The sequence below is a fragment of the Colletotrichum costaricense genome (genome assembly GCF_030867565.1).
Source record: "Colletotrichum costaricense strain IMI 309622 chromosome Unknown Scaffold_2.1, whole genome shotgun sequence".
In the NCBI taxonomy this organism is placed as follows: domain Eukaryota; kingdom Fungi; phylum Ascomycota; class Sordariomycetes; order Glomerellales; family Glomerellaceae; genus Colletotrichum; species Colletotrichum costaricense.
The window spans coordinates 3,277,703-3,301,832 of record NW_026848231.1 but is presented as its reverse complement, the minus strand read 5'-3'; the positions used below and the strand labels follow the sequence as shown (position 1 = coordinate 3,301,832).

Here is a 24,130-nt window from a genome sequence, read left to right as displayed (position 1 = left end):
GCAGCCGCGATGTGCGGCTTGATGGGACGCATGGGAAGGAACGGAGTCTCGGACTGTTATAGTAGTTGCAACCACTGCTTGTATCTGAAGTACTTGCATTTGTAAATAAACAGTTCCTGAAGCACCTACCTACTCTTATGCTACCGGTGCATTTCTCTCCAGACTTATCCGCAGACTTCAGTACCGATATCCATTCATTCCCACAATAGGGACTATTCATGCCCGTCCCAGATCAGGACATCCTCCACGAGATATGGCATCAACGGCGCCTACCCCGTTCACCTGTACCTTCTGCTTCCAGCTCTCCGACGGCCCTTCACACGTCATCGGCCGGGAAGCCCGCCTAAGCTGCTCGCACTGCTACGGCGCGTTGATCGATCTGGCCATCTGCTAGGTTTGCGGTGAGATCGTCTACCGGGGAGACGACTGCGTCAGCTTGGGGTAGTGCTTCTGGCATCGCGCGTGTTATGGGTGTATGTTCTACGGGAGCAAGCTTATCTACCGAGGGGTGCCTATGCTGGACCTCTTTGACGATGGCCTCGATGCCGTTGTTGATGGGAGGAGCATGGCTGGCAGGATTGCTGGAACGGAAGGCAAGGGGAACATGAAAGAGGTGGAGGCGGTGCCGCTTTGTGCTGCGTGTTGTGTTGGTACGGAGGGGGAGGACGTGGTGCAGAAGGGGTTGAGGAGGGTTGAAAGGGTTGATGGTGGACTCGGCCGCGCGAGATGGGGTGCTGGTGAGACCAGAGCCGGGCAGTTGAGGAGGGCTCCGGCGGTAAGTTATCTGAGTGTGATGAGGGAGTCGATGCTGACTTCACCCTAGTCTATCCGATCTCTCAGCCCAGACTCGTCGTCATTCCGCAGAATAGGAGACGGATCCCACGACGAGAGCAGAGGGTATCTGGCAACACCACCCGGAGACTCTACGATATACGTCTCCATCAACGATCCCATCGGCCAACCTGCCTTCAAGCCAAGTCCAACGAAGCCCATACCGATATGGATGCAGCCATTTCGGGGCCTTGAGCAAGTGGCCAGTGAAGGGCGGGAAGAAATCTATGTGTCTCATCCACTCTCTGGCCTCTCGCAGACTCCAGCGACGTCAATCTCCGAGACCGCCTCAATAGGGTCATCGAATTCACTTACACCGACCATCAGACCAATTACACCGGCCCGCTCCACGTCGCCGCCGCAAACACCGCCGAGGTCTCGTTCGATCTGGACGCCGTCTGAAATTCGACGAGCACCACCTCTCTCGTGGGTCAGCAACGAGCCCCTCAAGCGGCCGTCCTCTCGGTTTGCGTCCCGTCTCGAGAAGTCGGACACGACGACGTCGTCGGGTTATGTCACTCCGCCAGAGACGCCCTCCGAGCAGCAGACGCGGTACAACACCCCACCGCCGCCGCCGCAGAGTCCACTGGTCCCTGCTCGTGTCCCACGGCGTCACGCCGTGCGTCGAACGCCTCCGCCTCAGTCGTCCGAGTACCTAGAACGGTACAACCCCATCCGGTCCCCGTCGCCGCGACCACGGATCACACGACCAGTCATGTCAGCGTTCAGTCCACCCAGTCGTGCCAGAGCCAGCTTGGTGGTGTCGAGGCATGCGACTAAGGATGATGGTAATGGCCCGACTCCAGATCCGAACCAGAGCACGGAGAGGCTTCTCTCGGATGGGGCCGACTCGCCCGGCGAAGCGGGGAAGAAGAGGAATTTGCAGGCTTTACGAAAGCTGTTCAGCGGAAAGTAAGGAAAGTGGCGGGGCAAGCATGCCAGACCCCAGAGATGGATTAGCACTTGAGCAAGTATCCTTTACCGCTAGTGATAGTGTGGAATGCGGGAAACATTCGAGAATAGAATATATCTTCAGCAATGGATGCCTCAATGCTAAACTCACAACTTTGTGGGCTCTTGCCGGAGCCTCGACAGCATGGCTGAATCGAGAAGCATAACTAATCCATCTGGCTGTAACATCATCCCTCTGATATTCATGTAGAGGGGTTATAAGACTGGAAAGCCTCTTCACAAATAAAGACCGGGGTCGCGACATAACGGCTTTGGTCGCGCCAGGGACCCCGTCTGCAGTTGCACTTGTCATCCCTGCAAGCGCCCCCACACTCACCCACAAGGTGTGTGCCACCGGCCCATCCCGCCAACTGAGGTGGCTAGCACCAATTCCATCCATCCATCCATCAATCAATCCAGACACAACCTCGACCTTGATTGCTTTCCACTGCATCCCGCTAATTTCTCAGCCTCGTCCCTTACAGCGCAACCTCACATTCACCCACCACAACTTCCATCAACCGTTTCTCGACCGAGGCGCTTATCCCATCCGCGTCGCATTGCTACCCTCTACCTAAAGCCAACAACTACACATACGAAAATACGCAGCGAGATATCGCGGGGGACCCGTACCCAAAATGGCGCCGATAGACAAACCAACCCCCGAAGAGCTGGAACGTACGTATAACCCTCACCCACGTCGCGCCACCAAGCATTTCACTAACGCACACATGCTCCCCCCAAAAAACAGAGCAACTAAAAGACACAATTCAAGACCTCTACCAAATCCTAGTCCAAGTAACAACCTACAACGCGACCCCTTCCGCGCCCACCGCCCCGGCCCTCGCAGACTCGGTCCAAGCCCTCTCGCACTCCCTCCAGCGCGTCCACATGACCGCGACGGCAGGCGCCCCGCCCTCCCCCGACCTCCCCGGCGCGCTGCCGAAGATCCCGCCCGAGCTGGTGCAGTACGTCGAGAACGGGCGGAACCCGGACATCTACACGCGCGAGTTTGTGGAGCTTGTGAGGCGCGGGAATCAGCTCATGAAGGGCAAGATGAATGCGTTTGCGCAGTTTCGGGATGTCCTTGCGGATCATGTCGAGAGGGGCATGCCGGAGTTGAGGGAGGATGTTGGGCGGGTGCTTGAGGGGGGCAAGGTTGTTGGGAGCGGGAAGCCTGGTGGTGCGCTATGAGGTGCGCTGTTTTTCGGGGGTGTTTGGTTTACGAGCTTCGGGGGAGGCCTTGAGAGGATCAGGACATGCGGTCTTCGGGGAATCCGGGCAGACGAAATGAGCGCAAGCTGGAGACGACCAAGCGCCAGGGTTGGATACCCAGTGGTGAAGGTGCATGGAGAGAGTTTGATACCCAGAGACAGACAGAGTCGTGTGAATAGCACGTTACACACCGTTATGGAATATACGGACTAATTAGCAACGAAATTAAGATTGTGCTAGCAAGTCTTTTCCACACGACGTTTGCAGAGTCAATTTCCAGCTGGTCAACTATGCCTAACTTCGCGCGCAAGAAGAAAACACACGACAAGATTTTGTAGGGGCATCATCACTCATATGCCCCTTTCAATGAGATATGCAAGACGCCTTCCAACCCATCCTTTCCCCAGGTTCGGTCATGAAATTCGGATTGGTTTCTGAGGGATATTGTTTGGTCGTGAACTCTTCTTCTCTCTTCTCTGTTCCTCTTCCCTCTCTGTCCCTGGTATGTCTCTACAAAAAGGGTTGTAGAGGTGTGAAAAGGAAAACAAAAAAAAAGAGGTAAAGAGAAACGTAAAAAAGGGACGGTTTGGATCGATCGATGCCTGGGTAAAAAACGCCGCCCGTGACACTTTTCTGTGCGTTTGTAGTCTATCCGGATCTGCAGTCGAAAAAAAAAGACAACACAAAACTCATTTCCCGCCGCGGAGCCGTATGCTCAGCTTCCGGGCCCCTATGATGCAAATGTACACGAATCCCACCGCTGCCGCTACCAGCAACAGGAGCTGGAACGGGACAAGGACCAGGGCGGCCACGATCCAGATTCCATACTGGCGAAACTTGTCCACAATCCGGTCGCCTTCTTCTTGGCGCCGCTTCGTGTGGCTCTTCATCGGCTTTGCAGCGAATGAGCCGCCCGTATTTCGTCCCGACTCTGCTGACTCGTCGGATGTTTCTGCTTCTTCCTCCGACTCGGATTGTCAGGTCGAGAAGTTGAAACCGCGTCCGCCGAAGCCGCCGGCACCGCCACCTCCACGAGGGCGGCCACCACCGTCGGCAAAGTTGAAGTGCGCACCACCACCACCTCCGCCGGGGAAGCCGCCTCCATTGAAGCCGCCACCGCCGCCGAAGCCGCCGCCACCACCCATCATGTTGAAGAGGATCTCGGGGTCGATGCCGCCGTGCATACCGCCCATACCTCCCATGCCGCCCATGCCACCACCGTGGCTGAACATGTCAGACGGGTCCATAAGGTCCTCGCCGCTGTCGTAGCTGGCACGCTTCCTGCAAACGGGATTAGCAAATAGTGGATAACGTACACACGTATCAACTTACTGAGAGTCGCTCAGGGTCTCATAGGCTTCTCCAATATCCTTGAAGCGCTCAGCAGCCTGTTCGTCGTTGGGGTTCTTGTCCGGGTGGTGAATGATGGCTAGCTTGCGGTAGGCCTTCTTGATCTGGTTATCATCCGCGTCCTTCTCAACCCCGAGGATCTTGTAGTAGTCCTTGCGCTGGCTCTTCTTCAGCTCCAGCTCAGCCCGGCGCACCTCCTTGGCGATGCTACGGTCCTCAGGATCCAACTCCTGGATGTTCTTCCACTCCTTCACAGCATCCTCCCACTTGCCTGCCTGGCCATATGCGTTGGCCTTGGTCTTGCGAGCCTTGAGGTATGTTGAGTCCAAGCTGATGGCGCGCTCGCAGTCAGCAATGGCTGCGTCGTACTCCTTGAGCTTGATCTTGCACAGCGCTCTGTTCTGCAGAATCTTGGAGTTGGTGCCACGGTTGGCGGGATCAACCTCGAGCGCGGCGCTGTACTTCTCAATGGCGGACTGCCAGCGACCCATCTTGTAGTCCTGATTACCCTCCTCCTTCATGCGGTCGAGCTTCTGCACGATTCTGAGGTACTTAACCGCATCCCGCATGTCGGGGTCGCAGCTGATGGCCTTACGGAAGTGGCTGACAGCCTTGTCGTTCTCACCCTGGGCGTAGAGGGCACGACCGCGGAGCACCAGGGCCTCGGGGTCCTGGCTGTTGCCTCTCAACAGGCCCATGGCAAGATTCTGCGCCTCGCCGAGGGCGTTGACGGTACCCATCTTGAGGTACGCCTCACCACGCATCAGCTGCCACTTGCGGGGTCTGGAGGCTCCGAAGCCAAGCTGACGCTCGGCCTGGTCGAGGGCGTGGAGCACCATTGATCCAGCAGTGCCGTCTCTCAAGGCACTCTGCGCAGCGTTGACGTGCTTCAGCATCTCCTTGGCCGGAGCCTGGTCCTTGGCTGAAGGAGGGGGGTTAATGCGACCGAAGACGAGCAGGGCCTCTTGGGGCTGTCCCAAGCTGGTGTAGATGCGAGCAAGTCGGAGAAGGATCTTGGGGTTCTCGGGGTCCAAGTCGGAGGCACGGGTGCAGTCATCGAGGGCGTACTCGTACTGGGTGTTGGACATGTATGCAGCAGCGCGGTTGCTCAGATAGGTAGCCGAATCGGGGACCAACTCGATGGCTGGAGCAGACTTGTCAATTTGTAGCCTAGACAGATTCGCAATCGGCAACACTTACCCTTGGAGTATTGAAGAATGGCATTCTTGTAGTCCTTCTCCTTGAAGAACTTGTTGCCAGCAGCCTTGTAGGCCTCGGCCTCGTCCTCAGTCGTGGGGACTGGACTGGAGGGGTTGGACTTGTGAGGGGGAGGGGCTGGAGCATCGCCATTGCCGTTAACATTGGTGTTGATGCCGTTTGGCTTGGGAACGGAGAAGGAAGTCTGCGCAGAGGGTTGGGGTGCAGCAGCAGCGGGAGCGGCAGCAGCAGGAGGCGAAGAAGGCGCCGCGCTCGACTCACGGTCGATATCCATGGCGTTTCCACTCATGGCTGAGAGTGCAGAAAGTCTCTTTGCACGTTCTTCAGGAGGAAGATTGAGGGGGTGAGAATCGAGGTCGATTTTGCTGCTCCTTCGTGAGCCGGGATCGGTGGGGTGGCGGCCAAAGGTGCGGGAAGTGCGCGACGGCTTTGTCTCCCGAGGGCCTGGGGATGCAGGTTGGGAGGTTTTTTTGGTGGGGGATTTTGTCGGCGACTTGATGGGCGACCGGGGCTTTGTGGGCGACTTTGTGGGAGAAGAAGCTTCAGAGGAGGGGAAGTAGCTCGATTCTTGGTGGTTGTCGTCGTCGTCCTGACCTTGCTTCTTGGACGATTTCTTTGCGAAGAGCTTCATTGATAAAGCAGGCGACCCTCTGAGGGGAACCAAAGAATGCGCAGGCTTATTTTTTTGTTGGTTAATTAGGTAAGGAGGGTCGGTACACCTCGATGCAAGGTTATGCTTGTGCACCAGATTCCCCAAACCACAATAACGGGCCTAGTGAAGGAGGGCGGGCAGGCAAGAGTGCGGAAAAAAAGCACCTGCTATTTTTTTTTCTTCTGGGCTGCTTGGGTGCGTCCAGTGGAAGGCAGCGGAACCTTGCCTTGACTCGGATGGATGAGTACGGGAGAGGGCGGCTTGTGCGGAAGTTGATTGCAGATGGTGGTCCCAGTATGTTCGTTCGTATCGAAGAATCCCGACGAATACAACGATGATGAGGCAGTGTGGTGTGAGTGAGCGAGATAGTTGAAGTGTGAGTGAGAGTAAGGTAGGAGAGAAGAAGAAGAAGACGGATTGGCTGCTCCCGGAAGGCAAGATTAGGTGAGGGCGGATGAGGAGGGAAAAGAGGAAGGAAGCCCAGGCTATTGAGAAGAGGCTCGGCGAGAAGACACACAGCCCATCGGAGTGGGCACTGGAGGGGAGATACAGCCGGCGCAAGCTGCAGGGTGCTTTTCCAGTGAGGAAGCAGAGCAAAAAAAAAAGTATCCGTTACTTTTGGGCAAGGCCGATGGATAGAGGAGGGGGAGGGGGGCGGGATCTGTGGAGAGAGAGAGCGAGAGAGAGGAAAAGATTCGAGAGAAAGAGGCAAGTAACGATGCAAGCAAAGCAGGAAGAAGAAGCTTTAGGAGCGGGATGCACAAAGTTGCTTTTCTGTTGTCATCTTTCGGTAATCCAAGGCAGGGGGACAAGAAAGGCCAAAGGTGAAATACCGAAAATCCCAGGATTCATCAAGCGAGACGAGCCTTAGCTGTGGCTGTCTCTCCCACCTCCAGGGGGAGGGACTCATGTAGATTTATCAGCTGTGCACAATTTTTTTCTCCCACTCTTCCATTCTCATCTTGTTGCTTTTTCCCGTCTGCCAGGCCTGTTGACTGGTTTGCCTATTCGTCCACTGTCCAGTGCCTTATGGATTACGGGGGAGACGGAGACTGGACAAGGTCACCACCGTATGCCCATGTGCTGGGCTGGCTATGCGTGATGTGGAAAATGTGCTAGCTGGGTATCTGTCCATACACAGCTTGCCATGCAAAAAGATGTACATTGTACGGATTATGGTACGAAACTTACGCCCACAGCCTACCCGGCAGGCACAGGAGATATCCTCCCCCCCCGGACCAGCGCAGAAGCAGGACCGCTGCGACCGCAGAGAAACACAAACGTGGATGTACAATAACGGCTCTGCTGGGCAACTGGCACATGGCAACTCCCATTGGGGAGTGGCCATCACCAACGGCACCCAACCCAACTCGGTATCGAGTACATGCAGAACTGCGTGTCACTTGCGTGTGCTGAGCTCTGCATGCGAGGTAGATGTAACCAAGCACCACCTGGCACCTACCTAATACCTTACCTTACCTTACCTCAAGCACCAAGAGATTTGGAAAAAAAAAAAAAAAAAAAAGAGTCGCCCGCCACTAAACCCAACCCCACAAGAAGCTTGTCCAAACGGCCCAGTCCCGTCCCCCGTTGACTACTGGCAGTCCCCGCGGAGCCAATGGTACGCTTGGGGACCGCAACTTGTTTACCGTGATACCTGCACCGTAGTGGATGAAGGGGATCGTCGGACGACCGCCACTGGACCGTTGTTGAAGTGTTGACCTGGTGTCCTGTCGTCTCCTAGCCACCCTTATTTCTTGTTGTCTTTTTTTCTGGTGGCCAATGACCAATGGTATACCAGGCGCAAGAACTCTCGCGGAGCTTGCCAAGGGGACCAGGTTGAAAGTCGTCTGGGTATCCGTATCATGCATCCGTATGTCTGTACTCCGTACGGAGTCCATACGAATATGGGACCTGGGCTTTCCACTGACTACGCAGTAGAAAATAGAAACAGACTAGGATGATGGCTAGACTTTGGTTTCGCGAGAGAGGGGGGAGCTTGAGCTGTTCAGCCTCCATTTAGAGGGTCTCCATTTCCAGACGGGACCCCCAGAAGGCGATGGCGTCAAGGCGTTTGCAGGGACCCAAATGACCTGTCTCAAAAGCTACAGTGAATGTGATGGGTATCATGTGGAGGGACGAACAGAAGAACGGATGTTAAACTCAGGGACGTTGTTGACGGGCAACAGGAATACATTACATCTGAATTGGCTCCCAACTGACAGGAGCGTCAAAGCCTAAAATCCTACAGTAAGGTAGGTATTAGCCCAAAGGCACCTGCCGTCACCTCATGTCTCGTCCGTCCGACGTCCCGGCTCGGATACAGACGAAAATCGCCATATCGGGGCGTTTGCAACCAACGGTGACCCCTTCCTTCTCTTTCGCTGCAACCCAGCGGGCCGGTTCGAGAAGGTTCGGTGGGGCCCCGTCCCGGGACCCTGCACAGTCAGCGAATCAGCCTTGACGGTTGGCCGCTGTCATGGAACCCTTGGAGGCTGCTTGGGGTGGTCCGCCGAACCGCCCGAAGAAAAGCGTTACCGTCTCTGATGACACCCGACCACTTCCTGCACCATGGGAGCGTGGGAGAGGGCCTCACCTCATGCCTCAGTTCAGACTTCTCTCCGTTCTGTGTGTACATTGCGGATAGACAGTGTCAGGTCTGATGAAAAGTCCCTAGTTTTTGGAGCACGCAGCGACCAGACCATCCAAGGACCCATGTCCTAGTCGCCACTACCGCCCGCCCCTTGGAAATATGTGTGCTGCACTGCGGGTGCGAGTGCAGGCTGCAGAAGGGGGCCTGGCACTGGCTGATTTGCAGCAGTCCCATCCCCAACCTCCTGCAAACCGAGCTGATGGCATCACCATGGCCCATCCCATGCCGCCCTCTTTGCCGGTTCACAATTTCCGCCTTCTTGACAGATCTAGTTGCTCTCTCAAAGTCAAGAGCTACAGAAGTATAGCGGAGCGAGCGGGTCGTCAACGTCTCTCACGCATGCAGGTCGAAGCCAAAGTCATACATCGTGCATGCACTGCCCGTTCAACGGGGGTGCCTGTCTCCCAGCCTTTCCCATTACCCAGAATCCCATATCGCGTCTCGATTTGCGAGCTTGGATGATGTCCTCGAGCTTTGGGGAGCTGCGCCCACCCGATCTCGGTCACACATCTTCTTCCCTCACTCTTCATGTTGTCGGTGGTCACATCAAGTGCCTGCGGCTGCACGTTGTCACCCTGGACTCGGCGCTAAACGGAAACCAAACTGCCATGCTGTGAAACCCAGCCGAAATTATACCTGTTATTACCGTGCTCCTACGTGCTTGATGCAAATAAAGTACAGTCATGTCCAAATGCGTTCATCAATCCTCGTTTCCATGTATTTGTGCTTTCATCCCGGAGAGGTTTGTCCCCACGTGCCTCTCGCTCATGTCGTCACCAACAATTACCTTGATTCCCCCATGCGCCGCGTACCTTGCCTGAATTAAGCTCAATCCTCAGATCCCTCCGCCGATGCAGCTTCGGATGTCGTATTGCTCCCCATGATGGAGTTGACAAAGTCCTGGTATCTAAACACCTCACGGCGATTTCCTAAACCGCCTTGCATGTTGCGGTTGAAAGCTCGTCTGCCGGTGAATCCCTCTATGACCTTTTCAACCTCGGTCTCTGTAAGCGGTCGCTCGCCGGGCTCTGGCGCGGTGTGCAGAAGCGCATCCCGCAGCTCCGCGAGGTCGATCTGTCCGCTGTCATCGTCGTCGAACGCTGAGAAAGCAGATAGCAACTCGGATTGTGGTGATAGGGAGGCGAGCATCGTAGCAAGGGAATTCAGGAACGCAGCCATTGTCATCGTTTGAGGTGTTGATGGCGGGAAGAAGTTTGACACGTCGGAGGGTTTGGACGGCAGGCCTGGAAAATTTGTTAAACGAGGGAACTCGATTGATATGTTGAGGTTTCCAATCTTACCCAACTGATTCAGCATGTCGGCTACATCTTCCCTATTGATGACGCCATCGCTGTCGCGATCCAGGACCTCGAAACCCTCTCGAAGCTGTCTGACTTGCGCAGGTTGTAAATGCGATATGGCGTTCCCATGGCTCATTGTCTTCTTTAAACCGGGCCGCAGAGGCTGTGGCGAGGCCATGGTGGTGGTTTCGGCTGTGGGTGTTCGTACTCGCGGCGTCTTGCTCTCGGCCGTGTCTGTTGGGGTGGTTGGGTTGCCGAAGCGCCCGTTGTTCGTAGCGTAGGATGCCTTCGTGGGTGACCCGAAAGGCGTCACTTGTGTCACTTGGGTCGTTGAGGTCTGTCGGACTGCTGATGGCGATGCTGGAGATTCTGGTCGTCTGAATGGAGAACTGCGAGGAGAGCCATGAGGCCCTAGTGGAGAAGGTTTGTAGCCAGCGGGCATTGCCTGTTGTGGGTTCTTCAGGTCAAAATTCATGCGACTTTCCAAGAGATGTAATGATCCGCGCGCGAAATGGGCCCTAGCCTACCATATCGAAAAGGTGTTCGGGGCGGGAGCAGCTGTGGGTGGGAAATAGGGAGTGCCTTGCTCTGGATCTTTGATGCCGCGCGCCCACTTGGCAGCAAAGTAAACAATGAGAAATATGGGGATTGGGCCGAGAGACGACGGTAAGCGTACGAGAGACGAGTAGAGGACGGCAATGTAAAGAAGAAAAGCAACTGCTAAAATTGCGTATCGCGTTTCTGGTATCAGTATCGAATAGAATGTATGGTTGAATGGTTCTGCGTTGGTTTTAAAATGGCGTTGCAGTTCAATTGTGGAAAGGTCCGATACAGAGCAGAGACAATGGGTGGCTTTGGGTGACAGATGAATGTAAACAGAGGCGTCTTCTCCGTGACAACCGTAGCCTTGCATGACCCTCCCGTCCGTGCATGGCAATCCCGGGGGGAAGGGGGAGAGCCTCATCCCTTAGGGAGGGGGGGAGGTGTGGCTGTCAATATGTGGCTTGACCATAATTCCCTGTGTCAGCTGCCAAAATGACTCTCTCCAGCCACATGGGTTTCATGTAAGGTCCCTTGGGGCGCTAAGCAAAAATTAGGTTGAGAGCGACAGCTCGGACCACCAATCTCTCAAAAGGGGAAAGCACAAAGGACATGGGAAGGCGGGGGGGAGGAACGTGGAAAGGGGAAGAGGCAGGAGGGGACCAAGGGGGTCCTTGGGGGCAGCCGAGAAAAGAAGGCCCTGCCTTTCCCGTTCCATAGTAAGGGAAGGTATTCGTCGGTGGGTGGTCACTGATGCCAGGTGGTGGGCAAGCCGCAAAAGGAGGGGGACTTGAGAGGGATTTTAGGAGGGAAAAGAGGACACTGAGAATCCATGATCAGCATTGTTCCCGACGCATTCGTCCAAGGCTTTCTCGCTTTCTCTCGCAGACACTGCCCACTTGGCTCCCGGATACGGATCCCAGCTTGAGCCCACACTCGCTGTCAACTACCTGCCTGCCTACGACACACTAACAGCAACGTAGGGCCGCCTCGTGTCTGTTCTTCCCTCTTTGTCTGTCCCCGGGCTGAGTGTCTGACTTGACTGACAGATTGCCCGTCTGTGTGTCGGTCGATTGCCCACCAGCTGGCCCTGGCTTGTCTGGCTCCTCCGAGGTACGCGCGCTGAAGAGTTCTGAATCTGAATCTATCCGTAACCACGACCTGCTCTACTCGTCACCTTTGACTAGCCCCGAGCGACACGCGGAGGGCCGCCAGTGTCCGGCGACCACCAACCAGAGGTCCTTGTCGCGGCAATCCATCCAGGGGCACACTGCAAGACCTCCCCCCTCCATCTCAATCCGACGCCCTGTTTGGTTCGCACCAAGAGGTGCGTACCTTGCTTCGGCGCGCCTTAGCTGAGCATTATTCGAGCCGGTGGGGGATCGAATTGGATTGCACAATTTTAAAAAAGAGGAAAAAGAAGCACCGCACTATCAACTATCCCCTGTCAGGAGTCCTGCCTGGTTTGGGACTCCTAGAAACCTTTCTGTACGCACTACTCCGTACGGAAACCTACCTTTAAGAAGTCAAGGATACCAAGAACGCCTGCGGGCAACCCAATAAGAACCGACGAGACCAGAAGACCAGACCAAACGTCGAAGCAGATCATGTCTCGGTGATTTTCTCTTCCACGCATTGACGCTTTCTGCATCTGTCCCCCGACAGGATATACCTGCTCTCTCTCCCCCTCGTGTGCCGGAGGGGCCATCCTGTTTCCGCTGGTTGGCAAAGACTGGTAAATGTCAGTCACTCGCCTGCATCTGACGTTTCGAAGAGCGCATTCGGCTATCGTCTGAGAACGCCTCCACGCGCTACCCTGGACTTGAATACGGTTACCTACCGCGCATACCTACACCACCTTACCAATACCGCTCCTGGACTACCTAGCACCTAAGGATACAACTACGTACTATACCGCCTCGCCAACTCCGTCCTCCCGTTCCCTCGTACTCCGTGCTTCGTACCCATCTACCCTTCCGTCGCCGCCCTTCCCCCCCCTCCATCTCGCATCTTGCATCCTGGCCCATCGACTCGCATTCGGCTTCAAGGACGCCCGATCTCCAATCACCTATTGTACGATTTCAGCGACGACGACCTGGCAAATAATCACTTGATTGCCCTTGTTAATGTCGCAGCATCACCGTCGAATGTCGTTGGCTGCGAGCCGTTAATCTTTCTGGGAAATTGTCAGCAAAGGGCTCCCACCATCGTCGCATTTCTCGATCGGAGACAAACCTACTTTTGCTGCACCTCCACGAACGGACCTCTCGACTGCATTTGGATGGCTGTGGCGACCGGCAGCCTGCGCAACACCTTGAAACCCCCAGCTACCGACTTGTTGAACAACTCCGCAATTTAACATTGCTTTCACAAGCATGGCTTCGACCCAAGCTGCGCTGCCGTTCCTCACGCGCAACTATTCAAACACGCAGACCCAGTACCCTCCACCGCCCAACGGCCCTTGGCCTAGTCGTCGCACTTCACTCTCCAGTTTCCCAGCTTCGCGATCGCCTTCGTCAATGTCCAACACATCTCGCCCGTCGCGATCTCCCCAGCCGCCTCCCATTGCCGAGACGGACCGCTCCTCGAACCCGAGCTCAAAGTCAAAGACACCGTCCACTGGTGTCTCGTCACAACACTCGTCGCTGTCTGCCCCGAGGCGATACAATCCGGATGCGCATCCTCCCCGCAAGTTGCGCTCGCAATACCCGCGAGGTTCCACCGAGAACCATGTCGAGTACATCTTGGTGGCCTCGTTCGATATAGATCGGGGCCCGGTCATGGAGCACCAATACCCTGTTTCCATTACTGGCGACGAGCATATGCTCGCAGAACTCATGTTGCCCGATCAGGCCCATGTTCGGAATCAGGACTGGACTATTTTCTTCTTACACAAGGACACGAGCCAAGAGGAAGAGGACGAGGAACGTAAGGCGAAAGAGGCCAGGAAGAGGAGAAGAAGGCGTTTGCGCAATCGCGCTGCTGGCATCGTCGACGAGGAAGATGACGGCGCGGACTTGGACGAAGATGAGGGGGACCTTGATGACTTGGACGAATACGACGACGAGGATTCCGACGACGGCGAACCCGAAGGCGGAGAAGGCCCGCCGTTGATCTATGTTCTGAACCTGGTCAACACAAAGCAGGACAAAACGGTCAAGAGAGGTGCTGTTGTCAAGGCGATGGCAATCTGCACGAGGCATCCCTTCCTGCATATATACAAGGTGAGAACTTGCTAGCCTTCTGCTCCCCTCGCTTGATCAGCCGGCTTACTTTTATCAGCCCCTTTTGTTGCTTGCCTTGGACGAGTACTTTAAGGCGCCCGTTCCCGAGACGCTGGCGATGCTCTACGATGCCGTCAACGCAATGGACCTGTCTCTCATGCCGAAGCTTAGCCTACTTGAGAGGCACCTGCTTTTGGCTAGTGACAACAAAGATCTGTTCGTGGAAAAGTTTGAGCAAATGATTCAAATGCGGATAGCCGAGGACCGCGGCGAACACCTCTCAGATCAGCCTTTCGATGCAAGTCGAGACCCTCCAAAACTGCCGGGTGTTTCTAGAGCAGGAACAAAAGCGCACGTCGAAGGTGCTTCGCAGTATTCGGTTCCAAGGGACACACACGAGTTTGAAAGCAGAGTCATGTACAAGGGCATACCAATTCCCATCAAAGTTCCCGTCGCTGTCATGCCGGAAACGGTGGGCGACTTTTCTTTGATCAAACTGATCCAGAAGTTTTCGGAGCCACAAGGCAAGGCGCCACTACCGTTCCCCTTGCATCCTCAATTGACGACAAACGGCCCGCATACGCACCCCATCATTGTATTGGTCAATGCGTTGTTGACGCAAAAGCGGGTGATCTTCCTGGGGCACAATATGCCATCAGGCGAAGTTGCGGAGGCAGTCTTGGCGGCCTGCGCCTTGGCATCCGGCGGTACGCTCAGGGGCTTCACGCGTCACGCGTTTCCTTATACCGACTTGACCAAGATCGATGATCTCCTCAATGTTCCCGGCTTCATTGCTGGAGTCACCAATCCGACATTCGAACTGCACCCCGAGTGGTGGGATGTATTGTGCGACTTGCCTACAGGCCGAGTCAAGATCAGTAGCAAGATCGATTCGGCTCCAGTAACGGAGGGAATGGTCTACTTTCAACAGCAAAACCCCTCATACGCTGGGCTTGTCGGAGGCACCTCCAAGGTCGCGGCCGAAAGTGATTTGACAGGCGACGCGGCTTTCATGCAAGATATCCTACGAAGTATCGCGGCAAGGCACGGTGAGAGAGTAATACGCGCCAAATGGCGAGACTGGGTTATCAAATTCACGCGAATCGCAGCTGCGTTTGAGGAAAGTGTGTACGGCGCAAGTGCTCTTTACATTGGCGGCGACGAACTAGAGATGGGTCCGGTGGGCGTGAACGGGCACGGCTACGTGTGGCCTGATGAACAATCGAAACACAAGGAGCTTGCGGGTAATGTGACGAGGATCGAAGGGTGGAGGAACACAAGGAGCTACTACAGCTTCATCCAGGTAAGGGAGCCACGGAACCTGTCCCTGTTCTCAAGGACTTAAACTAATCGTCGTAGGATCTCGCACTGCTTTACACAGTGAGGCCGTTGAAGGGCCTCGACTTACACCACATGCACGACCGACTACGGACACAACGGCTCAACCCGATGCAAAGCAAGGAAATCTACGCAGCGTTTCACAAGTATGTCCACTCTTACGACGAGATCTGTTTGCTGTTGAGCGTTGCGCCAGAGTCGCATGCTGGCCTGTTCTACGTCGCACTTGGCCTCTTCCACAAGGACCGCGAAGTGCGCCTCAAGACGGCCGACCTGCTGGAACGCATTGGCGAGCACGAGGCGGGGCAGCACTGGTGGAAGGCTCTCAGCCGGTTCGAGAAACTGGCCTACAACCGCATTCGCAAGGAGATGGACGCCGAGATGCGGGCGAAGCTCGAAAAGGAGGGCTTGAGTCCCGAGGTGGAGAAACGGGTCAGCTAGGCGCTTTTCCTGACTTCTTCGGTTGCATCTAACTAGATATACTCCCATCACGGCCGGCGCTCTCTCTCTCATATTACCCGGCACCGGCGTTTCTGCTATATCACACTCATGTCATGCGCAAATACTCCATGCGGCAGGAGAATAGGTGCTTTTGGGGGGATTTTTGTTTTTTTCTCTTCACGAAGGTCATGATTGGAACGGAGTGGATGAAACGTCGATTATTATTCTCAAATTTCAAGAATCTCAGCAGCAACCTACTACTACCCTACTTAAGAAAGAAGAACTACATGTCGACTGCGCGCACGCAACGTCTCTTTGTCCTCTCGACATCTTTGGTATTCCGACCCGGCTTGACCTTTGGTTCCTTTCCCTCCCTCACTGCGTGCTCCCTGATCATTGACGTCAACGTTATCGTTTACTTTGTTTACAGTCTTGTCCGACCTTCGAGTCACGCGGAGCCGAGACCCAGGTGCTTGGCAGCGTGGTCTACGTGGTCCTTGGCGAAGGAGGCCATGAAGAAGTAGGAGTGGTCATATCCCTACATACTCTGGTCAGCGTCTAAAAGTTTGAATATGACGATGAATTGGGCTCAACCTACGTAGTGGTATCTCAGGCTCAGACCCTGGAGGTTCTTCTCCTTGACGACCTTTTCAAAGTTCTCGGGCAGCAGTTGCTTCTGGATGTAGAAGTTGTCACCGAGGCCCTGGTATCTCTTGTATTAGTGCCAGCTCCCATATGCGTCATTGTGATCATATGAGCTCAAGAAACTTACGACATCAATGAGGGCGTTCAGGGGACCGTAGCTCCAGTTCTTGACGAGCTCGGTGGAGTCGTGCTTGGCCCACTCGGCGCGGTCGTCGCCGAGGTATCCCGTGAAGGCCTTCTCGCCCCAGGGGCACTTTGACGGGTTGGCGATGGGGGCGAAGGCGCTGACGGAGCGGTACATGCCCGGGTGGCGGAGGTAGAGCGACAGCGCGCCGTGGCCGCCCATGGAGTGACCCGTGATGGAGATGCGGGAGCGGTCGAGCTTGCCTGCGAACTCGCGGAAGAGCAGCTCGGGGAGCTCCTTTGTGATGTAGGTCTCCATTTTGTAGTTTTGGCGGAAGGGCTCGCGGGTGGCGTCGACGTAGAAGGAGGCCGCCTCGCCAAAGTCCCAGGAATCGCGCTCGCCGGCGAGGTCGAGGCCGCGCGGGGAGGTGTCTGGGTAGACGACGGCGAGGCCGCGGGCGGAGGCCTGGGATTGGAAAAAGCCCTTTTCGGTGCAGTTGTCCGGGGTGCAGGTCAGGCCCGAGAGATAGAAGAGGACGGGGACGGCGCGTGTGGTTGCCTGCGGGGGCAGGTAGAGGTTCACGGCCATGTCGGTGCCGGTGGAGTTTGACTTGTGGGAGAGCTTGAGGAGCTGGCCCCCAAAGGAGGTGATGGTCGCCTTGGTTTGGAAGGTTGCGGTGGCCATTGTTGCTATTTTGCTGTTTTGGGTATCAACTATGTGTCAATTGGGTGTTGAAAGGGGGGTATATAATGCTGTTCGTTATCAAGCAAGACGAGAGATGTTGAAGGGAGTGGGGGAGGAAGAAGAGCTTGAAATTATTCTATGCCTGGAAGAAAGGAAAAAAAGAGAGGACCTGGGGGTTATCAAGAGGAAGGGCGGCATCTGAGGAGGTCTAATAAATAAAAACACCGAGTTAAGTCCACTCGAATTCAGATCGGAGAAGTGGAGGAGGAGCACAGAGAGAGAGCTTGGCTTGGCTTGGATTCATCTCTACCCCCCTCCGCCTCGTCCTGCCATTGACCGTTTGTCCCTCCTTCATCATGATGCCGATTTTACCCCACCATGGACCGCCGAACGCCCAGCAGGGATGCAGGAGCGAACCCCTCCAAGGTCTCACCCAGCAAGGTGTGCCGTGTACAAGTGCTGCTAGGCGTATAACATACCAAAGGTGGCAAAGCTACCCGGCAGAGGAAAGTACTTACGTACGGCTGGGTATAGCTACAGCTACTCCGTACGAATACCTAAGCTATCTATCGCCCGGCGATCCAGTTTGCGTTTGTAATGCATTGTGTGGGTGCGAGGTCTTTTCACTTCATGCTCTCAGCTGCGACGAACCCCGCATTGTTCCTGCGGGACCGGAGAGAGGGGAGAGCTTTCTCTACTTCATACGGTGGCAGTTATCTTTGGGCAGTGAGGTTGAACCTACCTTGACAACCATTGGAACTAATAAGGTGGGGTGTGCGTCATCAGCCTTCGGCATGGAGGGGCAAGCCCAGGAGACACTTTCCCGGGAAGGTACCCGCTGTTGCTTATAATTCGGTACTAATGTTCGGTAGCTGTCCCGAAAGCTGAGTGGTCCCCCAGAATGACAGTTCCCTTCAGAGTTCCCGGCATACTATTTTAATTCTTCTCACATCAACTACCAACTTCCGACTACCAAGACGCTTTCCCTCGTACCATGCCATGCTATTCCAAGAATACAACAGCCTCATCCTGCTCCGTCACAGTAATCTCTCTCGCTCTTGTCTCTGCTGTTCTACAGTATGTATTTCTTCAGGGAACGCTCAGTGCGCGGAAAGTCAAAGTCCCGACTCAAGGCATTGAAACTTTTCCATCGTGGTTTGGTGTATATTGACCGTGTATCCTCTTTGGGACCAACGAGCATGCCCGGTTCCCCAGCATTGGCCAACATGTGAACTCGATGTGAACTCGATTTCGAAGGATCGGCTGGTCCTTGCTGAGAAGGCTTCAGTCGGACACGGCGGGTTGGCGGCACACACCAAAGTTTACTACATGAGCAGCAGGTTTTGATGGACGGCGAGCTTGCTCCCTACCGGGTGCTCTTCGCTCTACAGCTGGCGAGAAATACACGACTACTGACCAAAGCTTGTGGACGGCCAATCGCAATTGTTCTTCTTCATCTTCACGAGCTGTCAGCAAATCTAACCCCCGGACGACTCGCTAGAAGCAAGCGATCAATTTGCTTGCATGCCAAAAGTTGGACTCTACTTCTTCAGCCATTTGGAGCGAGAAGCTACCACAAGCATATGCCAGATTCGCTGCCACCGAGCGCAAACCTGCATGCGAGAGGTTCATGCTGTCTCGTCACAGGGACGACAGTTGGGATGGACTCGCAGAGGGCTCGAGAGCCGATTGAGAGTCTGTTCCACGCTTTCTCGAATGACACCACGCAAGGGAAAGCGAGGAAGGCGCCCGCCACACAGGGACTCAAAAGACCAGTCCATGATTCACACCGTTTTTGTGGTTTCGGGTTCGGATGACTATACTGGAGGCTTGAGGGTTTGAAGATCGAGCCGCGCCATCGTCAGCAAGGCGACAAGAGACGAGAGCCTCGAGGTTTTCTCTGGATGGCGGGCTCTTGGGGAACAAGATGCCAAGACGGTTCTGAGTATGCGCTGGTCCATTCGATTGTGCACCAGCTAATCGCGAATATGGATCGTAATTTGGCGCCTGGTTGAGCTTTAAAAGGCAGTCCCAGCATTCACGCCAACAGCTCTATGGATCATGACACAACATGCTAACTCGCGCAACGGACTGCCCAACTGAACGAATTAGCCAACTCGCCTGCGTATGATTTGGTCCGGCATAGAGACGGGTGCAGACTTCGGGTCTACCATACCTGACCGCCGCCAAAAGGCTGCGAAAGACTCGAGCTCGAGGGAGCATAGAAGCATGAAGCATGAAGCCGCCCCCTGGAGACTGACTCCACTCCTGCACCCGACACGTCCGCATCTGGTCCGTGGTACGTCGCGATCGCCCCCTCCAAGGCGGACGAACCGGAAGAGATCGCTCGGGTGACGGGCCGCAAGGTGGCACCTCCGTGTGTTTGGGTCCATGATGGCACGAACGTCATGCAAAACCTCTGGACGGGCCGGCTTGCCCGGGCAGTTAGGAGAACCAGGTTATCCCCTGGGTGGGAGTTGAGAGAACCACACCCGCAATGACGGCGAAGGGGATCGCTCGTACGCGTGGGCGACTAGAATACACCTGTACTCGAGCCCGGAGTGGTTCTCCGGACTCGTGGTATTGCTCGTTCGTTGGCCTCGTTTTCGATATTCTTGACGATCGAAGAACATGCATGCTTGACTCGTTTCCCATCTCTTGCTCGAGTTCGGATTCAGTTTACAAGCCACCTGCTCATCCCATATTTCTCACACAGGTTCGCGACGGAGCCATGCTAGGTAAATACGCTGAGGGAAATGTCATCGGCTCATCGACCTTCTCACCATGTCAGAACGAAGCTGGGTTCCCTATGAGCAGACGACTGGAAACATGCTTCTGTACGTAATGGATGTGCAACTTTTCATAGACCTGAAGCTCGGCCAAGGTAAAGAACCTCCGGCCAAGAACTAAAGTAAAAAAAAAAAGACAATCTCATCCCAACGCCCGGTAGGTATTGTACAAAAATAAAGCAAAACCCAAACGCCAAGACCAGTCCATATGCCCCCCCTCCATGCAACCGCCATTGGTCCAGCCTATTCCATTCCGTAAGCCATCCTTGTTTACGCCAGTCGTAATTCTCTCCTCTGGACCAGCACTACTGAAGATGCAATGCGATCGACAGCAGCGTGTCCAGTTCGCCAAACATCCGCATTCTTCGTCATATTATACAAATCCAACAAGACTGGTGTAAGTGGCTGTGTGCCTTTTGATCAACCAAGTTGTCGGGCGTTTCCTGTTCGTACCCTTAGTTGCGAGCCTTTGGCTTTGCCAGCATGTTGAGTCGACTCAGACTCATACCGCCACGCTTCTTCGTGGGACTCGGCGACTGAGCAACGCGAGGGCTCTGAAGCTTCTTGCCGATAGTGCCCGGGGTAGCACCCATCAGTCTGGGGGCCAGGAGAGCATCGCCCTCGGGCACATGCTCGGCCTTGCGCCTCTTGCCGGCCCTATCACCAGAATCCACCTCAAGGTCTCCTTCCTCTTCACGAGCTCGAGCCCGCTTCTTGTTGGTCATTCCATGGGGCTTTCCGGCCAGGAACTGCATGGGAGACCTATTCTCCTTGTTGGAGGTGAACTCGGGGCCAGTGGGGAAGCTGCCCGGCATGTCAAGCGAGGCCCGCACATGACGGACACTGGCCTGTCCAGCAGTCGAGCCGAAACCAGTCGGAGAGGCGCTACCAAACCGGATGGTGTGGTCGCTGCGGAAAGTGAATGTGCCAGGTACAGTCGGAGGCAGAGGCTTGATGCTCTCACTGGCGTTCTCGGTCGCCTTGTCAGACGGGCTTCCAACATTCAGCTCGGGATAGAGATTCTCGCCCTTCTTTCGCTGGGTGACATTGCCGTTTCCGAGCATGGCGTCGAGGCTGGGGTACTCAACCTCTCCATTCTTACGGATAGGGCTTATGCTCGCAAAGGCTCGGTGTGCAACTGTATTCGGAACATCGGCGGCTCGGTTAGTGTCCGGGGTGAAGTCGACTCTCTTAAACAACTTTCTTCGCGGAGTCGTGAACGGAACGGCGGGAACCGTCTTCTCTGCAGCCTGCGGTGCAGGAGTCTGGGAGATGCTAGGAGCGGGCTTGGGAAGAGCACTCTTCGTCTGGTTCAAGGCTCCCTTTCCGCCACGAAGAATCGACTTGACTCTTTCGAAGCGACCGGGGCTCACAATTCGGCGTTTCAGCTCGGCCGTCTTCTCCAGCGCACCAAGGTTGTTGGTAGTGGCAGACTTTGTGAGGCCACCCAGATCAGGCTTCGACGGCGATTTTCTGAGGATTCCAAGCTCGGGTTTTGACGGTGACTTGACGAGCGATCCCAGGTCAGGCTTGCTGGCTGACTTGGTGAGAGTGCCAGGTAAGGGCATCTTGGAACCAGCAGCGCGAGCCAGGGAAGATGCAGTGGGGCTCGTGAGGGAGGCCAGACTGGGCTGAGATCGAAGGCCAGTAGGCGCATCTGTTCCGCTAGACTTAGGACGCGGGAGAGAGCTGCCGTCGCGAGAAACTGGCCGGGCAGTGGTGGCATCGTCCTCGAAACGCTGTCGCATACGCTTGACTGATGAGGGCGGTTCAATGTTGGCAAAGATACGAGACTTGGGTCGAGGTCCAAGAGTCGACTTTGTGGAACTGCTGGAGTCCGCATCGTCCAGGTTGGCCTTGGACGGAGAGCGCTTGAGGCTAGACTTCTGCTGCGAGGGCGTATCGGGGATGCCCAAGTTGATCTTGGACGGTTTCTTCAAGATCGACTTCGGGTGAGTGGGCGTATCGTCGACGTTCGGCTTGGATTGAGATCGCTTCAGAACAGATTTGGGCTGCGTCGGCGTGTCATCCAGGTTAGCCTTGGAGGGCGATCGCTTCAAACTAGACTTGGGTTGCGTAGGCGTATCGTCCAGGTTCGCCTTGGACTGAGTCCGCTTCAGGCTCTTGAGAGGAGTGACCCGGCCAGGCTGGGCTCGGAAGGCTGAAGGATGACCTTCGATAGAGTCCATCTTCTTGAACTCAGCCATGTGGACAGCGCTGAAGCGGCCAGACTTGCCCCTGGCCTTGGCAATCCTGCGGCCGTTGATCTCTTCGTCCTCTCTCTCCAGCTCGCGCTTGGCCAGCAGTTCGGCTTTGATTCTGGCTGCCTCCTCGCGCAGCTCGTTCATCATCTGCTGGGCATCGCTGCTCAAGCCATTATCGCCGGTAGGCTGGGCGACGCGGAAGGTGAAGGGCGACTCGGGGACGCCCGTGGCCTTGAATGGCGTCTTGGAAGGCGTCGCCTGAGGATCGGCCTTCTTGTCTGAGGGGTCCATATCTCTGAAGCCGAGCCAGGTAGCGGAGGGAGGTGCTGCGGTGGGGTGAACCTTGCTGGGGTGCATTTCCGACAACGGGGCCTTAATGTTTGAGTGGGAAGAGGGCGTCGCGGGGTCGTGGTTCGGGACGGCGAGCGCATTCAGACTCTCAGCGACCTCTTGAGCAGGAGGAGTATCATCACGTTCGGCAACAGAGGCCAGAGTGGATTTGGCCTTGGGCTATAGATAAAGAAAAAAAAATTGTGTGAGTTAGGCGCCGCGCCGTTTGTTTACAGAAGCGGTCAAAGAGCGTAGCCTGTTTGCTTACCTTGGGCGTGTTGGTGCTGGCCAACCGGGCCGAACGACGGCGAGGCGGCGACGACATGTTGACTGTTTGCGAGTGAGAATTGTCAAGCTCGTATGCGTGAATGTCGGTGACGATCGAGAGGAGAGCAAAGAGACGGAAGAAGTCGAGCCAGCGAGTCCCTGGTTTGCAAGAGGAAGGGTTGATGATGTCAGGCGAGAGAGGAGTGGATGGGGGTTCCGGGCTGCGGTTGCGGTACGTAGAGCGCGACGGGGATATTTTGGAGAGGGGCCGCTTCGTTTGTTTACATTGCGCGCTGTGGTCTGAGCTGTGATTGGATGGCAGTTGAGGGACGGCCCAAGCTCTGGACCCCTTGGCTCTGTGATCTTTGGCGGGATGAAAGTGGGGGGGGGGGGCACAGTGAAAGTTCAGAGAAGCCATGGGTTCCTACGCTTTTTTGGCTGCGAATTCACAGTGGAAATTTCGTGGTGCTTCTTCTCTTCACGATTACAGTACGACCAGTGTTTACTCGGATGGCCCTCGACGTGCTCCTCGTGGGTCAGAAGACAAGGGGAGCGCCTGGCTAGGGACCCACGGCCACTTATTCTCGAACCCTCTCTTGTTTCAAGAAAACCGGCGTATCTCAGCTTGTTTGGCCCATGGCATGTTGTATCCGCACACTGCCTATCGCCTATATAGTATAGCAGGCCGTCCACGTGCTCCTGTCTCTTTTATCCCGAGGAATGCGGTGCAAAGAGACCGTTGGATCTAAGCAGTGCCGAAGGCATAGCCCAAGCCGAGCGTGAGCCACGATGGCCCGCGCTTCGAACTCAATTCTCGTCGGTATCTACTGCGTAGATTGACCAGTGCCAATCCCGTGGGGAACAGTCTCTACCTCTGCTTCTCAGTCCTGGCCCTTGGTCTTGTCGGAGGGCTAATGTTCAGCGATACTTGAAATTCTCTTGCTTTCACGTTGTCTCGCAGTGAATCACGTCTGCAATGTTGTCTCGTACATAGGCTTCCATATAGCTCATGAAAGCACATGAACTTTACCTCGATCTATATCACACATATTACCATCAGAGATTAGCGAATGATTGCTTTCAAATAGTACTCGGATTTCACAATCTTATATCACTCTTGGAATTAAGACTTGGGTCAATATGATTTAGAACGTCATTCTTCGATGGCCATTATCTATAATTCCGAGCGGTCGTCGATGCGTTGCAGCAAATCCCAATCCAACCTGTTCGGGCCAGAGGCCCAATGCTCACGAGAAGTCTCAATGTTGAGCCACCTATCCAGCCTATAAAGTTGGCACCCGCACAGCCGTAGACTATTCCATGGTATAAATGCATGTATGCCCTGCCACCCTTGTCCATGCCCATCCTTGTTG

General features: G+C 55.3%; 10 protein-coding genes across 10 annotated transcripts; 4 read left to right on the top strand and 6 right to left on the bottom strand.

The window, feature by feature from the left end:
- Positions 1–514: 514 nt before the first annotated feature.
- Positions 515–1,747, top strand: CCOS01_02740 (uncharacterized protein; the record flags this gene model as incomplete). The annotated part of the gene is made up of 2 exons (XM_060450928.1): positions 515–775; positions 824–1,747. The coding sequence occupies 2 exons, from the start codon at positions 515–517 to the stop codon at positions 1,745–1,747; spliced, it is 1,185 nt and encodes a 394-aa protein (XP_060319578.1).
- Positions 1,748–2,420: 673 nt separating this feature from the next.
- On the top strand, positions 2,421–2,976 carry CCOS01_02739 (transcription factor subunit Med10; the record flags this gene model as incomplete). Its single annotated transcript, XM_060450927.1, has 2 exons — positions 2,421–2,460; positions 2,534–2,976. 2 exons carry the CDS (start codon positions 2,421–2,423, stop codon positions 2,974–2,976), a joined length of 483 nt encoding a protein of 160 aa, XP_060319577.1.
- A 710-nt stretch (positions 2,977–3,686) lies between these two features.
- On the bottom strand, positions 3,687–3,887 carry CCOS01_02738 (uncharacterized protein; the record flags this gene model as incomplete). The annotated part of the gene is made up of 1 exon (XM_060450926.1): positions 3,687–3,887. The coding sequence occupies one exon, from the start codon at positions 3,885–3,887 to the stop codon at positions 3,687–3,689; it is 201 nt and encodes a 66-aa protein (XP_060319576.1).
- Positions 3,888–3,974: 87 nt separating this feature from the next.
- Positions 3,975–6,196, bottom strand: CCOS01_02737 (tetratricopeptide; the record flags this gene model as incomplete). Its single annotated transcript, XM_060450925.1, has 3 exons — positions 3,975–4,278; positions 4,330–5,491; positions 5,548–6,196. 3 exons carry the CDS (start codon positions 6,194–6,196, stop codon positions 3,975–3,977), a joined length of 2,115 nt encoding a protein of 704 aa, XP_060319575.1.
- Positions 6,197–7,755: 1,559 nt separating this feature from the next.
- CCOS01_02736 (uncharacterized protein) lies at positions 7,756–8,088 on the bottom strand (the record flags this gene model as incomplete). The annotated part of the gene is made up of 1 exon (XM_060450924.1): positions 7,756–8,088. The coding sequence occupies one exon, from the start codon at positions 8,086–8,088 to the stop codon at positions 7,756–7,758; it is 333 nt and encodes a 110-aa protein (XP_060319574.1).
- A 1,610-nt stretch (positions 8,089–9,698) lies between these two features.
- On the bottom strand, positions 9,699–10,646 carry CCOS01_02735 (uncharacterized protein; the record flags this gene model as incomplete). The annotated part of the gene is made up of 1 exon (XM_060450923.1): positions 9,699–10,646. One exon carries the CDS (start codon positions 10,644–10,646, stop codon positions 9,699–9,701), a length of 948 nt encoding a protein of 315 aa, XP_060319573.1.
- A 1,573-nt stretch (positions 10,647–12,219) lies between these two features.
- Positions 12,220–13,070, top strand: CCOS01_02734 (uncharacterized protein; the record flags this gene model as incomplete). Its single annotated transcript, XM_060450922.1, has 2 exons — positions 12,220–12,326; positions 12,608–13,070. Coding segments are annotated over 2 exons (570 nt in total), but the record flags the coding sequence as incomplete, so codon positions are not given.
- A 16-nt stretch (positions 13,071–13,086) lies between these two features.
- Positions 13,087–15,714, top strand: CCOS01_02733 (spindle pole body interacting protein; the record flags this gene model as incomplete). The annotated part of the gene is made up of 3 exons (XM_060450921.1): positions 13,087–13,935; positions 13,994–15,238; positions 15,295–15,714. 3 exons carry the CDS (start codon positions 13,087–13,089, stop codon positions 15,712–15,714), a joined length of 2,514 nt encoding a protein of 837 aa, XP_060319571.1.
- Positions 15,715–16,162: 448 nt separating this feature from the next.
- CCOS01_02732 (S-formylglutathione hydrolase) lies at positions 16,163–17,167 on the bottom strand (the record flags this gene model as incomplete). The annotated part of the gene is made up of 3 exons (XM_060450920.1): positions 16,163–16,252; positions 16,313–16,417; positions 16,487–17,167. The coding sequence occupies 3 exons, from the start codon at positions 17,165–17,167 to the stop codon at positions 16,163–16,165; spliced, it is 876 nt and encodes a 291-aa protein (XP_060319570.1).
- Positions 17,168–20,411: 3,244 nt separating this feature from the next.
- CCOS01_02731 (uncharacterized protein) lies at positions 20,412–23,175 on the bottom strand (the record flags this gene model as incomplete). Its single annotated transcript, XM_060450919.1, has 2 exons — positions 20,412–22,670; positions 22,759–23,175. The coding sequence occupies 2 exons, from the start codon at positions 23,173–23,175 to the stop codon at positions 20,412–20,414; spliced, it is 2,676 nt and encodes an 891-aa protein (XP_060319569.1).
- Between the last annotated feature and the right edge of the window lie 955 nt (positions 23,176–24,130).